The 16018-nt window shown below is 33.9% G+C and overlaps 1 protein-coding gene and 1 pseudogene across 1 annotated transcript in view; one reads left to right on the top strand and one right to left on the bottom strand.

The window, feature by feature from the left end:
• Positions 1 to 1309: 1309 nt before the first annotated feature.
• LOC136976967 (splicing factor Cactin pseudogene) lies at positions 1310 to 2200 on the bottom strand (annotated as a pseudogene).
• Positions 2201 to 7815: 5615 nt separating this feature from the next.
• wake (wide awake) overlaps positions 7816 to 16018 on the top strand; it is a 125501-nt gene continuing 117298 nt past the window's right edge. The window contains exons 1-3 of the mRNA XM_067272344.1: positions 7816 to 8170; positions 10116 to 10414; positions 12977 to 13129. Of these exons, the coding sequence (XP_067128445.1) occupies positions 10359 to 10414; positions 12977 to 13129 (209 nt within the window). The 5' untranslated portion in view covers positions 7816 to 8170; positions 10116 to 10358. The remainder of the gene's footprint in view (positions 8171 to 10115; positions 10415 to 12976; positions 13130 to 16018) is intronic.

The following is a 16018-nucleotide window of genomic DNA, read 5'->3' as shown; positions in this document are numbered from 1 at the left end:
AGTCGGCCGGTTAATTTTCATTATCGACAGCTTTATGCCTCATGAAGTTTTTCTGAGGAAACACTCGTACTTATTCTTATTTAACCCCATTCGCGATAACCCGGCATTTTCACAAACTCGGCCACCCGAGTTTTCGGGACTCTACTGTACACGTACGGCGCTGCTCCGCACTATATTTCCCGGCATCCCAGAATCGAGATAAATAATACGAACAATAATAAAATTTTAAGATTTATAAGTAGGCTTACCATAATATCGTAATATTTTTTCTCAAATCGGAACAATTCAATACGACAGAAAATAAATCGCCACCTTTAAAATACGACAATATATTTGAGGAAGTTCCTTCCACCGCTACTAGGCTGGCTTTACGTTTCTTCAAAACCCGATAATCCTTTTTAATTCATCGGGAAACGCCCAGTTTCTGGCATTTTGGAGATTAAATTAATTTAATGTAAAGTACAAAATAATCGGAAATGCCGACTAGCAATTTGAACTGAACTAAGATAGGAAATGCGCAACAACGATGTGCCGGTGTAAGTTTCGAGAAATCCTCGGGAATTTTTCGGCGATATATGTCGGGCCCCGTCCTTCGTCACCGGACCGTCCCATCGCGGGCCTGGCCAAGCCCATAATGGGCTCGCTTAAAGAGGCCATCTTAGTGCCCACGGGGCAGAAAGTTTTAAAAAACACGTAAATTAAAATCGACAATTAAAAATATTAATTGTTGAATTTTTGTCATTCGATCCTACTGATCTTTAGAACTAAGCAGACAAACACGAACAGTAACAAAAAAACTTTATTAAAAAGGTGAGAACTGTCACCGACATCCTCGGCCAACATCCAGGCAAAAACCCGCGAACTTTTCGCGCCTCCTTTTCACGTTGCCGGCCAACTCTCGTTGGCAAGTGTTGCCAGGCAGTGTTCGGGTATTCACGAAGAAGAATGTTCAAAATTTAATACTCGGCTCTCGTTTGTAAATTATTTTTTTTAAATAATGCAGAACGCACCACGAGAAGGTGACTGCGTAGTACGAATTCGTTTGAAATGGCCCACCAGTGGCCGAGCGGTTCCGTTCCCCGAACTCGGACTTCGGTCGTGGGTTGGAGCCTGGCACGAACGGGCTGGCGCCGACCCACGACCTAAACTTTAATGTATTATAATACTTTAAAGTTTATTAAAACAACAATTTAATTATGATTGTCAGAATTTTATATTTATAAAAATTATTTTCTTAAAACTGTTATTCGTCAATAACGAAATTTCATATAATCCACGACAGTTTCATATTTAATCACAAGCGCAACTTTTATCTACGATATCTACATCGTTTAAAATGAAACCATAATTGAAATACGTTGTTACGAAACTGACACCCGAAACCACGTTTGTAAAAATATTCCCATTCTCTATTCATAATTTTAAAAGCTATATCTTCGTGCGGTGGTCCGGCACGAAACCGTAACGTAGCAAAATCTTTATTGTCTTCGCAGGCAGTCGGGGTATATTCGGGAGTCTTAGATTTATTTATCAAATTAGGATAGAATATAATAAATTTATATCCTCGCACAATTTTTGGAGGAGGATTATCCGTGTCGTAATGAGTTTGATTGTACTTATTCCATTCGAAACCAGCGTGAACTCTATTGAAGTATCGCGGTTTTCTAGGTCTATATTTATCGGACCACAGATAAGTCTTTTCGACGGGAGTTTCGACATCAAAAACGGCTTCTTCGCCATCCATTCCTTTTCCGGCTTCTCTTTCGAATGCTTTTTCTTCTTTCGTTAATGCGTCTTCAACTTTACCGCTGCTCGCCAACTGCCGACGAACAAATTCCAATCGTCTTTCTTTTTCCGCATCCACGATGAAAGTTCCGGGTTCTAATTCGTCAAAAGATAACGGACGAGGACTATAATATCCATTAGCAATATATTCGTCCTCGCACTGTTTAATAGGATCACATTCTTCCATTTGAGAACTTCGGCTAGTTTCGCCCTCTTCGGAACTTTTATTCGATTCAAACTTTTTACCGGCCGCTTTCACTTCGGTAACCGAAGTGAAAGCGTTTACCGTAGTGTCCACCGTAGTGTATACTACGGTGGACTTTTCCGGGTTTTCTCCACGTCCGTAACGCCCGAATAGGGGCCAGTTTCCATTAAAAAACCTCCCGGAAGGAATTACTCTGGGCGTAACGATCATCGTAAACGCGTACAACTACTATTACATGACACTTTACCGAGGGCCGATATAGAAGCTTATGCCTAACCAGCCGATACGAGACAAAACATTTGAAATGGCTTCCTACCGCAGTAATTTGTTGTTGGTTTGTTCATCTTGATTTCCTAAATATACTTTTATTTGTTTTTCGTTACCGAAATATTTCTTCTTCTCTTTCGTCCCACGTTTATTCTCTTATTAAATTCCTACTATTAGTTCACACTCTCCCTATATATATTTACATATCTCGTTCAAATTTTCAATCGTTAATAAAATACTTTTTATTCATCCACTCGAGTTCGAATGCATTTTTTGAAACTTGTAGTGGATGACACTCGATGTTAATACAGTTTTTTCAAATATTAATTCATTAATACTTTAAATAGAGTTTTAGCAGTTTGTAATGAAAATTGAAATCAACGGGCAGTAGCTCAATCGGTAAAATGCGAGGATTTCGGTATTTTTCACGCGAAGGTGAAGAATGCGAGTAATTATTTAATAAAAAGTAACTAAAATAAAATTTTTCTTTGTTGACCTAAGTAGGAATTGACGTTAAAAATTTTTTTTAATGTTACTTGTTTTGTATCTTCTTTTTTGTATTATTTGTTTCTAAAATCAGGCAAAATTTTTTTGAAATTTTCGAGAAATCCGACAATGGCTCTTCATTCCAACAGAGAACAACTGCATTTTTATTGTCGGTTCGTTAACAATTACCGAAAAAGCGCGTTCCATTATTGTTCTTATCAATGGCATTGAGCTACTGACGTCACGTTATGTTTTATAAAATTTGATATACTCTTGACGCGTGGAATTTCGTAAAGTTTAATAATTTTTTTTTTTAATTTTTACTTGAATATTTAGAAAATTTTAAAGATTTGCCATTACATTCATAACGTTGCGAGCGATTTCATTTATCAGCAATGCGCGCGAGTGGTCTAGAAAAAATAAGCGTCTATTTCGCGCGGTTAGGCCGCAGCCAATCGGCAACGAATGATTGTTTGACGTCATTTTCTGCGTTTCCATAATGGCTCTCGAGATGTACAAAACTTTCACAGCCGCAATCGAGTTCCGTGCATCCCGAGGCCAAAATATATCAAACAGTCTGTACTTGTCACGGTTTGATGGAATAAGGCAGTGGTAGTGGGATCGAGGCGTAGACACGCAGAAAAAGTTTTGCTTTCGATAATAACCAACGGGAAAAAATAATGGTAAAATGCTGACACACGCGCAATATCTACGTTTGTTTGTTTTGTTTGACTTTTTATGGTAAACTGGTCTCTATTCAAGAATTACAAACGTGAAGAAAACTTATATTGCCGGCACGTTGGCCAGGCGCCAACCCACGACTAACTACCGGTGTTCGGTGGCCACTCGTCTATGCAGATACATCGAGTCGCAAATTCGTGTATTTCTACCGTGGGTCCATCCCTCACCACCCGAACGCCCCATTATGGGCCATAATGAGCTGGCTAAAAAGACTCTCTTAATGCCTTAGAATTTAAAAAGGCCCGTTTTAAAAATAGGTGTCGCAAACAGCGTAGACTACAGCGCGGGATCGATGTTGTAAGCGACGATACAACTCTGCTGAATTCAGAACGGGCCGATTCTCTGGGCTCGCTTAGCACGCGCCGCATGCTTAAGAGAAAATTTTGACTGTCGATATACTTTTTATTAGTGATGTAACGAATATTCGGTTACTACCCAGTATTCGGCCTATTCGGCCTATTTTTCGCTATTCGGCCGAATACCGAATATTTAATCACTATTCGGCCGAATATCGAATACCTAAAAACAGGAGTAACAAATAATAAAAACACAGTAAATTAATCATTTTGGTAACTTTTATTAATGCCGAAAATTAAATTATAATTATTAAAGTTAATAAGAAATAGCATCTAACTCTAGTATTAAATTATTTCGTAATTAAATATTATAATAGCGTTTATCTAGCCCGATATCTTACGGCATTGATGGCGTGTAGGTTAGAATGTATCGGGCATTAATGTTATTGTTTAGTTAATTATGTTATATTCGTATTCGCGTATATTTTAATATTTTTTACGATGTTTTAAAATGATTTACGAAACGTTTTATCGAAACTTATCGTATTTAAAGAAAGAATTATTTACCTATTTCTAGAAGATGAGTAACTAATATATAATTTATTTTATATATAAAACAAAGAACGAGCATTTTTCATTATATGCAAAAGATAACATTTGAAATCGTGTTAATTTTAAAAATATTGACAAAAACGATAGCGACAAAATATCACAAAACTTCACAAATAGAAAACCCCAATAATATATTCGAACTGTTCCACAACTGGGCAGAAACTAGACCGTACGTCCCCACTAAAGTATATCCTTAGGGCACTATTCGGTCTACAAATACGTAGTAAAAACAAAATTTTAGTGCTTAATTAAAGAGTTAAAAAGATCGATTGCAAATAAAATAACTTTTAGGTTATAACTTACATCTAAATACCAACAACTGCCAAATCGTATCGGGCTATTTACGGCTGTTACATAAATTATAAACCAATTTGGCCCTAGAGGTAGACATTAGGCTCCATCTCGTATTAACTGTAATAATTATAATTTAATTAATTAATTTAAATAATTTAGACCTACTGGAAGAAAAAATCGTAGTGACAGCGGGCAAATAGAGAGCAGGGTGCGCGATCCTTGCATAATGAGGTTTGCGCGCCAATTTTTGTACGTGCGTTAATCGAGCCGAATAGTTTGGCCGAATATTCGGCCATTCGGCCACGCTCCTGGCCGAATATTCGGTATTCGGCTGAGGCCGAATATACTATTCGTTACATCACTACTTTTTATACGAGAACAAATATGCCAATAATAATTTATTCTAACGTGTAAACTTTTTAATCATTTGTCTTCGCTTTTACGTTGACAGCCAGCGGCTAGCCGTTTTAAGTCAGTGACGTGCTTGCGGGAATTCGATCGTTCGCTCGTTTGGAGGTTTGCCGCGGCAAACGAGTGCGCGCGCGTGACGTCATTGGAAGCATCTAGCTCGGTCGGATTGTATCGAAAACTGGCGGAACCCAGTCAGAGTACGTGTATCGCGTACAGGGGCGGATCTACATAGAGATTAATAGGGCTTCGGCCCTGGGCCCCCAGGGTCGAGGGCCCACAAAAATTGAATTATTATCATAAAGTTTTAATACTTTTTCATTATAATATATTTCGTGTGTAGATATAATGGGCTTTATAATAGTCCATACTTTTTTATTCACACCGAATAACGTTTCGGCCTATTGCTAGAGATAGGCCTATTATTCTTATTATAACTTTTGGCATGCCCAAAAATTTTGGTCAGGATTGGCCCGATTCGGCATAATTTAATGAAATTCCATACGTCGATACCATTCTTTTTATAAATTACCCGCATTTCGTAAGGCGGTGCCTAATCCTACGCTCGTTGGCAAGAGCCATAAAAATCTAAACATTTTTTAGCCTCGCACCAGGCTACCTAGGTACGAAATGCGTGTATACTAGTGCAGAAAATAAGTGCTTTTCCATAGTGAAAACGCAATAAAAAATACCTTTTATTGGATTTTTTGGGGCGTGCATCGTCTATCTCGCACTTTTAGAATAAGGCATTGCAACGTGTCGCTTCGTCTCATTACGGGCAAAGAGAAGGGGTACTTCTCGGGAAGACGTTCTATAAAAAGTAGTCCACACTTAGGTGTTAGACACACCAAGGAAACCCCGAAAACGCCACGTTAATCGAGCGCGAATCGACGCGTTCGGTGGTTTCACGCATTCGGCCTCTGGTAGGCGAGAAATGAAAGAAAATCCAAATATATTCGTGGAAAAAGTCTATTTTCCTCCACGAAATTTATTTTAATTAGTTCTATAATTTATTTTTTTAGCATAAATACCACGTTATTGTGTAATTAATCAAATGCAACATACTAGAAGCACCACAGGACGGAAAGATTTTAAAAAAATCCATCGTGTGAAGTACTTTGAAAGAACGTAGTCTATCCTATAAATTTCATAAAGTAAAGAACTTTGAACAAAATTCTGATAAGCCCAAAATCTATTTAATGAAATTGGAGTAATTTCTTAAGAGAAAAGTGTTAATTTGACGTAGAGGATAAAAGAAGACAAGAGTGAAAGATATGGCGATAAAAATAAGGAAGAACAAATGGAGGCGAGCGAGACACGTTGAAAAAACAAATGATAACAGTAGACAAAGAGAGTAACCGAATGGACTGTAAGAGAATGGAAGAAGGAAAGAAGAAGACCAGAAAGATGACGGAATGATCTCAATGGAAAACTCGAAAAAAAAACAACGGAAGAGATCGGCAAAAGAAAGGAGAGGCTTATACGCCGAAGTGAATATTTACAACCGACGACGACGATATCGAAAGGCAGTATTACCATTTAAAACACTTCTCCCGTACTTGTATAGACGGCCGGATGGCAGCCTACCGCTGTGGGGGACCCGGGATCGAATCCGAACGGGTCGAATAATCCCCAGGAATTTTTCGGGGGGTGGTCCGTTCGGATATGTCGGGCCCCGTCCCTCACCACCCGGTGGCCCCATTGCGGGCCTGGCCGAACCCGTAACGGGCCTACTAATGGAGGCCCTCTTAGTGTCCACGGGGCGGAAAGAGTTTAAAAAAACCGTACTTGTATGAATCACAATGAAAAAATAGATGCGGAAGAGTAAAGCGGAAGGTGGAAAATGCTCGTAAGCTAAAATCAATAAGTTAATTATAACCGAAATCCATAAAGATGAAAAATAATAATGTTTTCATCTTCCTATTTATCTTAATTTATATTAGAAAAGTAGAAGACTTTTGAAACGTATTTAAAGTTAAGTTAATCATCGATATTTAAGTAAACTTAACAAACTTATTGATTTCAAAATAGGTTTTTCCCCATTTTTTAAACTTATAAAACAAAATAAACAATTCATTGCCAATAAATTAGCCAAAAAGTGACATTTCCTGAGTAGAACAAATAAATAAATAAATAACTTCAACTGCCCTTAGTGTCACGTTACTCTTCTTCTTCCTCGTTAAGATATAAAACAAAAATCAATTTTCCATCATTATTTTAGGTTATTCGTATTCAAAAAACACTCCGGTATTTAATGAATAGAAAATTTCAAATTTAAAGCCTATCGTAAATTAAATTATTAAAAATGTTTTACGTAATTTACAAAAATGGACGTTCGGCCAAAAGTAAGGCAGATTTTTTTCAAATTAATTAAATTATAATAAAAATAAGGCATAAATCAGCGCTTCGTGCCCGTCCTCGAAAGCCCAGTTCCGTGTGAAAGATCATCTAAAAAAGCAATAAATTTACAAAATTTTCTTTATTAAAATTTGAATGAACAGAAAATAAATAAATTTAAATACTATAAAGCGTAAACACGTACTGCGCACCGGAAAGTTTTCACCGTCAATTTAATTATCAAAAAAAATTAATTAATAATTAAATAGAAATTATTTAAAAAATAATAAATGAAATGGGAAGTTTAATAATTAAAATAATTTTCGAAAGAAATAAATAAAAAGTAGCGATGAAGACGAATTTTAGTCGAGTTAATACAACCACATTCCACAGGTGAACTAACAGATGGTGTTTTCTTTGTCTAGATCAGCAGAACCTTGAAGGCTGTGTGTGAGCTTGCACATGTACTACCTTACAGTCTAGTTTCCTGGCTGGTTAGCCGGGGGGTTGGCGAAGGGGAAAAGCTAACGACCAGTTTTTGAACCGTAGAACCTAACCTGCGAGTGTACTTAGAATGGCAAAACTTTCACTTCGACTATCGGCCATGTTGAAACCAATGGGACAATGACTGACAAAATTACCTATAAAACAATATAATTAATTGGATAATCGACGTAAAAATAATGTGTTGGATATTTTCTGCAAATTTTCTCGCCATTTTCACTTAAAGCACCGACAGGTGAGTCTTATCTCGTGTACCGTATATAATAATAAAACCATTGATTTTATATAGATTTAACTAAGCTTAAGACGGGGAAAAATGGTTAGATTAAGCATTAAAACGTGCTTAAATTTCGAAAAAATTACGTATAAATGACGTTTAAAACGTTATGTAATTGTTTTAAAAGGCGGAAGGAAGCTAAGTTTCGAACGTCGTTACGCGATGACTTTACTAGAAAAAATCCGTCTCGTATGTTATCTCCACTACATAATTACAATTAGTGTAACGATTAGTTAAATATAATTAAGAAAAATGCACGAAATTTTCATTAGAGAAGGTGAAATTTCGAGAAATATATTGGCAATTTTGCCTTTCATAAGGGTGCATCTGTTTACCATTAAAATCTAATTTACTCCAGATATTATTTTTCAATGTAAATTCGATTAGAGAATCTAAGAAAAAAGGAAATTCTCTTTTCCCCTCTTCTTTATTTTCTAAATCCGTAAATGATTCAATTTCTTAGAATCGTCTTTAAAAATTACTTGTAAAAACGGCAGCATCCACGCCGGTCGGTGTCGCTTACATCGCCTATTTGATATTGAAAATGCTTCCTCTTCTTTTCCTTTGTCTAAAAAATTACTTGTAAAAACTCCAAACTCCGAAAGCTTACTTAGTTTCGTCCTTTTTATACCAATTTTCCCTCCACTTTTTAGGGAGAATCATTTTATAATAGAAAATTCTTACCCCCTTTTATCTTACCAGTGTTTTGATAACTTTAATGAACAGATATGGACATGGCTCGCAGCTAAGGGCGTAAATTCCAAAGATACTTTAAAGCTGCCATTCATATAAAGTACCGGATAACTGATGCTAAAATTTTTTTTAAACTCTGTAGTAAATTTATAATTTTATTGAGTTTTTAAATTTAAAGTTCCTCTTTTATAAATTGTTAGAATAAATATAAATAAGCGCAATTTATTCGCTTATATTTACAACCAATACATTCATTAAGGATATGATTTTCTAATTATAATATATGATAGAATATGGTTTTACTCTCTCAAAGTTCTAACGTTAGCCAGGAATATACTTCGAACTTGTAAAAAAAATCTGTATATCTGCATGGATATACTTGTAGTTTCTAAAAAACCTATACATTGATTGTAGAAATAATAATTCTACTAAGAAAAACTACATATTATCTATAAATACAGTCCTTCGAGCAACAAGTAATATATTAACTTAGATTATAAATTTTTATATCAACTGCGAGGATGGTTTTATCTTGTAAAACAATGTATATATTAACTTTAGATATAATTTTACCTTTAAAAAATCAGTGTATTTACTATAAGTATGATTGTAACTTGTAAAAAATCTATACACAAAGTATAAGTAAGGTCGTAGCTTCTAAAATATCTACATAGCATATTTGCAGTTTATATATAGATTTTTAAAAGCTACAATTAGCCATAGGTATATTTCTAGCCGCTAAAAAATCCTATAAATTAACTGTAGAAATGATTATTCTATTAAGAAAACCGTATGTTAACTATGAATACAGTCCCAGTTCCGAGCAACATCAATGTATTAGCTCGTAATTTTATTTCCTAAGAAAACAATTAATTAATATAGATTTGTTTTTATAAAAAATTCATTAACAGAATTTTTTAAAGGAATTAATTTCGAAAATTATATAATTGTTGTTACCGCTATTTAATTCGCTTCTATTATAAGTAGCGTACAATTTATTATCAAAAAATATCCAAAAAAGTACTGGAAAATTCCGAAATAAACGTTTAAAACGATATTTGAAAGCTACAAAAATCGATTTTGTATTTAAAAGAATTAATTTGTAAATATATAAATATGTATATTTATAGATCCAAAAAATTGGAAAAAATATGAATTCTTTCGAGTCCAAACATTAAATTGGAGCTTTTCTTTTTAAATATTTTTCTAGCTGCAAATTGGAAATTCTAAACTGAGTTCTGGTCAACATGATAAGATGTTATGTCAACAGATATCTTCCAGATCACTATCACCCCCAATGACGTTACCGTGCGCTATTGGTTCCTTTAAATGACGTCATCGGCGGGTCCTAGTCGGATTTGGGAGGGTAGTAATTGTATACAGTGATTGGCACGTGAGACCCAACATTGAACTGTTTACATGGTTCGTTCTGGTGGGGGATTCTCGTGTCGCCATGACAACACATCCTCATTGGGTGCCAATGGTTGCTTCGTCCAATTTCTTAACTATGTAAGTACTTTTTTTTTAAATTTAAATATTAAAAAGATTTAAAATAAATAAATTTATATTTAAAACATTTTGAGAGGAAAAAAGTATTTTTTTGGAAATTTTTTGGGAAATTTTTCAATAGCCATCTGGTATGTAAAATATCGATTTGTTTTATATGTCAGATGGTCACTAAATTTCCACCATTATTTTATTGTTTAATTATAAAATTTTGTAGAGAGAAAATATTTTTATTCTCTAAAAGTTTTCATTTTTATTTATTTAAAGCTTAAATATTAGAAAAATTTGTTTCTTTTCGTTACTTAAAGTAGTTAAAACATCAAATTTTTATCTAAAAATCGCGAGTTTTTTCCGGAGACGACGTCTGAAGTTTGAGATTTAAAAGTTACAAATCCCATTCAATCGACTATTTTATTCTGCCCACTCCCACTTACAAAAGGGACGTTTGTTTTCTGTTTTATCTCACAAAATCTTCAAAAAAATGAAAAACGTGACAGTTCTTTTCCTTACGTAGATTTTGTATCAATAAAAACAAATTTAAACGACATATTAATTTTATGTAAAGTTTTTCTTTAAACATCTCAAAATGAAGAGAAAAAATATTTTAAAAAGTCTTCCTTTTTAATCCAGAAATAACACAAAAATTAGCCAATTTTTGCTTCAAAAAAGCTTAAAAAAGTTCAATTTCACATAAAAAATTCCAACTTTTGCATAAATTCATTCAAGAATTCGACTTTTATTTGGAAAAAGAATGCAAATTATTGCGTAGAAAATTAATAAAAGAGAAATTCGGATTTTTAATTAAAGCATCCTAATATTTTGTGTCTAGAAGTTAGGACTTTTTATACATTGAAAAAACACATTCTACAAAATAATAATAATAACAAAAAAGAAAGGATTGTAGTAAAATTTTGGCTGTGAAATGTAAAAAAATGCAATATTTGTCCCATTAATGTGTTTAATAGGCCTATACAGTGAAGTTTTAAAGGAAAAATATTCGTTAGTAATTCGACGAGAAACAAGAGTTATAAAACATCAAATTTATTAGACGATTTTTTTCTGATAAATTCGATGCCATTGATCACGTTTGCGATTCCGAATAAAAAACACTTGGCTAAACCCACCACACCCATAAAAATGACCAGTCGAATATGCCATTAAGTTGACACAGAATAGTCGTTGGTTCTTATCTCCCGGAGCGGCACCGACTAATTTAACATATTTAAAACTAAAAAAACTGCCACAAAATGAATTTTTTAGACATTTTCATTTAAAAAACCCGCTCGAAATGCAATTTCGAATTAATTAAACGTTTCACTTTTGCGTCATTTTCGGCAGGGTGGAATTGCATTCTTTTCTGACCCAATTTACCCGATTTGGCATGGGTTTTAACCTTAATACAATGGATACGAACTTAAAAATTATATCAAATTTATTGTTGTATTTTAGGTCGACATTTTAGTAAAGAGCCTGACGGAAAAGTTCGGATTTTTTTAGATGACAAAAACGTTTTTGTCCTCTTTTCTGTAAAGACTGCTAACAAATGACAACCACCCATTGCTCTAATATAAAGAATAAGGTAGTGGGGTATGTATTAATAGTTGCGTGACCTTCATCACGGAAGGATTCGCACGAATGGTAAGCTAGCAATCGCTTCTTATAGCGAAACTAATGACGAGTTGCAGACTTTGTCGAGTCTGTCTGTATGTAAGTCCTATACCAATCGCGGCTGGAGCCACGTAATGCGGTCGAATACAACAGTATAATAAAATTAGTTGGCTTTTACGTGGCTTTTGTAAGCTTTGTAATTGTTAAATTTATGTCTGTATATGTTAAATGTGTCGTAATCACCCCTACTAATCTCGTATAATATTCTTATATCCTGTGATTTCACGTAGATGTAATCGGATAAAATTGTCTCGTTCGTAAATAATGGTCTCTCGTAGTTATAGTCGTACGTTAATTTACTCGCGCGCAGTAGTTTCTTACAGTCACGCGGTATTTTCACGTAGATACAGGCTAGTAACGTAAATACTGCGTGTGACTACTGCGTTGTATAAGTTGTATAAAGTAGTCATACGCGCGTACAATCGCACGGCAGATCCCCGCAGAGTCTCTAACACTCGTAAAGACAGTTACACGCGGCAAGTTTACATAGATACAGAATAAAACATAGGCATAATCACGCAATAAACTCTGTTCGCCAGTACTACACTAAATATCCTGCGCGTACACGCTATTTAGTCACTACTTATAGAGCCTTTACGCTTTACTTTCAAAGATATTTCGTGCCGAAACTAAGTAATAATCTGTCGAGTTAACCGAATTCTCTTACGGGGGCGTCAAAGCCAGCAGTTGAAGCGTGTCTTAGGGTGATGTCATTTATGTCGAGCGTGTGGACGGCATTACTCTGGGGATTGTTTTAACGTCGACATCTTCCGTTAGAAAATTATTTTTAAAGTAGAAAGAGAATTAAATATTTAAATGTGTCGCCGTTATAATGTAATTACGAGTGATTCCGGTGCATTTGATTTTTTCTAAATGGCGAATTTAATTGTGTTCCAGTGCAGAAGAATGCGATTGTATTTGCCACGAAGAAATTACAACCGATTCCTGTTGTTGTCACGGTCTACAATACGTTAAAAACTTCTATAATAATAAAATATCTGTAAGTCAACTGGAAGAATTTGATGGAATTGAAGACATTTTGGCAGTCAGGTGAGTGCTTTAAAGTGTTAAAAACGCCCGAGAAATTGAAAAATGTGCCAATTAACCGTTTAAAAATATTTAAAACATATTTAATTTGCAAATTATAATTTCATTTCTCCAATTTTTTAAATATTTTTCCTGTAAAAACTTGACTTAGTCAATGATTACCATCTGTTAAAGAATGTAATCAGTTACATTGCAGCGAAGAAATGAGAAATTTATTAATCCCAAGAGACTAATAAAAATCGTATCCGGAAGATAAGAAAACATATAAATTAATAAAAGAATAAATAATTTAAAGCACTTCTTTACTTAATTAGAATGCCTTTAAATAACGTGATCTTATCGGAGGGGGGGTACCCAGTAATTAACGAGCTTATTATCGAAAGAATGGGAAATTTTGACGACATCGTTGATTTTTTAAGCGCTACTTTTCTAGAAATATTAATTAATTTTATGCAATCTCCGTAATTCGTAGTCAAAATGTTGGGTTAAAAGTTCAATTTTTTTGAACAGATTTTTTCAGAAAATACATGGCGCCATCTTTTGAAACGATTTAAAAATACAAAATATTTGTATTTTATTTTGTAAAATTAATAAAATAATCACAGAATTAAATATTTAAATTACTTTTTACAATAATAATAATTATTATTTATTTATTAACTCGAGTAATGGACTCGCTTTTCAATTCTCGTGGACTCGTGAAATTCAATTTTATAAACAGCTCTAGAGATTCTCCAGCTTAAAAATTGATTTTTATTTCTTGCAGTAACTTGAAGAATTTATGCTTTTTTTAAATAAAAAAGCAATATTATTGATTTATTAAACCGGCAGTAGCTACGACATTAATTTCTTACCTATAAATCCTGCCTTTGAATCATTTATTTTGTATCGGAGTTCAAAATTCATCGACTGTAAATGCCGAAATCGGTTTGGATTAGATCTTAATGTCAGACAAACGTCTAAAGGAGCTAAAAATTTTAAATTTATGTTTATTAGTTTATTTTTTCCAGAAATAATGAACATTTCGTGGTAAATCTTTGACAAATTCTAAATTGCTTCTGAGAATTTACATTTCGTAGTTCTTTAGGATAGAGCAAAGGATTCTTAAATCATTCTCTCGGATTAAAGAGTATCTTTGTCTGATATCGTAAAGATGGCCTCCACGGGATTCCTAAATTACAAGGATTCTCAAACGACACTGAAATTCCTTAAAGAACTCAAATCTAAAGAGAAGAGTTCTTTTGAGGAATTTTTTCTTCTTGCCAAGAGCTCCTCAAAGAACTCAAACTACACTACATTTGAGGAATTCTTCTCTTTAGATTTGAGTCTTTTAAGGAATTTCAGTGTAGTTGGAGTCCTCCGAGAAACTTCAAAGAGCCAAGTTCTTTCGGAGGAGTTCCTTGTTCGTGAAATTTGAGGAATTCTTCGCTTCGCTCTCGCAAAGAACTTAAATATCCCGAACAGGAAAATTACCACAGGTGATAAAATAAAGAATTTTTGTTTTTTTCTGAACTCATCTTTGTGTCGATAACCGAGAGCTATTAATAAGTTATATCCAAATAGACAATTTATAATAATATCCCGAATGGTTCTTTCGGTTAAACCCGAATCAAAATATTTCAACAAGCTCTTAAATTACGAAAAGCTTCAAATGCCGTAAAAATGATAAAGAGCTTCAAAGAACTCTTAGATCACAATGGCTCTCCGAGGAGTCCATTTTTACGAGCAAAGAATTCTTCGATCTACGGGCACAGATGCGCGAACACTTAACACTAAGAGTTTCGTCTTCAAATACGAGTAACTAGTCAAATACTTCTTAGATTTAGAAATATGGGATCTTTAAACATAATTTATGAAAAATTGAAAGCTAAATATCCACTGCAATTCGGATTTTTCTAATGTATAAATATTTCATCCAATGAAATGCACGAAATGTCATCGGAGCGATTTTATTTGTAATTCGAAGCGCACAAAGGAAATATTATTATATACGATTTTAATAACATTATATAAACATACTTTATATAATATTATTAAAAATCCAATTCTTTTTATAGACTTGCCAGCTCTTTACAGTTTCTGCACGTCTTACCTCTTGAGAAATTCGAAGTAAATTGGAATTTCAATCGGTTGTATCACTAGCGAAATGACATCTTTCTCTTCGGCTAAATTTGACTTTTTTAACTTTATACGTATTTAAAATAGTAATTTCTAACATAAGGAATTTGTCTGTGTGTTTTTAAATTCTTAATGAGTATGCGAAATTACGTGTTTAATTTTGTGAAGTAATTTACCTAAACGTGTTTAAGAACCAAGTTTCTTACTTAAAATATATTTATGATATTAGCTATAAATGAATAAGAAATATACGGTAAAACCTACGTAAAACGGAAATTTAGTTACGTACAAATTTAAAATGATTAATTTTAAAGATCGGCAAGGAGCAGCCGGCAACTTATATCCAATCTTAGAGCCTGATGATAATTCTAGAGCCTTTCTAGATTATTTTAAATTCTGGATTCTTTGTTAGAAGATATTGCATTTTTCACAGATTACTTTTTATGTCATTTACCTTCGACTACTTTTCGATATGTCCTTGAAGTCACCGCTGCGTTGTCCTCTAAGAGTTCTGACGTCGTTTCTGAAGTGGCGACGTCTTATTATTGCTTACAAAAACATTGCTTTTTTTATTTAAAAAATTGGCCTTTATCTACAATTATCTTCCAAATATGCGCAAGTGCATTACATAATTTAATATATATTTACGAATATTGATGAGCGATGACGACAAAGAAAAATCCTTCGTGATTCCAGATAATAATGGAGAAAAACCACTTCTCTGTGATGAGTTTGATATAATATACAGAAAATATTTTTAAAATACACTTGTGT

The sequence above is a fragment of the Centruroides vittatus genome, unplaced genomic scaffold (assembly GCF_030686945.1).
Source record: "Centruroides vittatus isolate TY-2023 unplaced genomic scaffold, ASM3068694v2 contig_436, whole genome shotgun sequence".
Taxonomy (NCBI): Eukaryota; Metazoa; Arthropoda; class Arachnida; order Scorpiones; family Buthidae; genus Centruroides; species Centruroides vittatus.
This window is presented reverse-complemented; position numbering and strand designations above follow the sequence as displayed.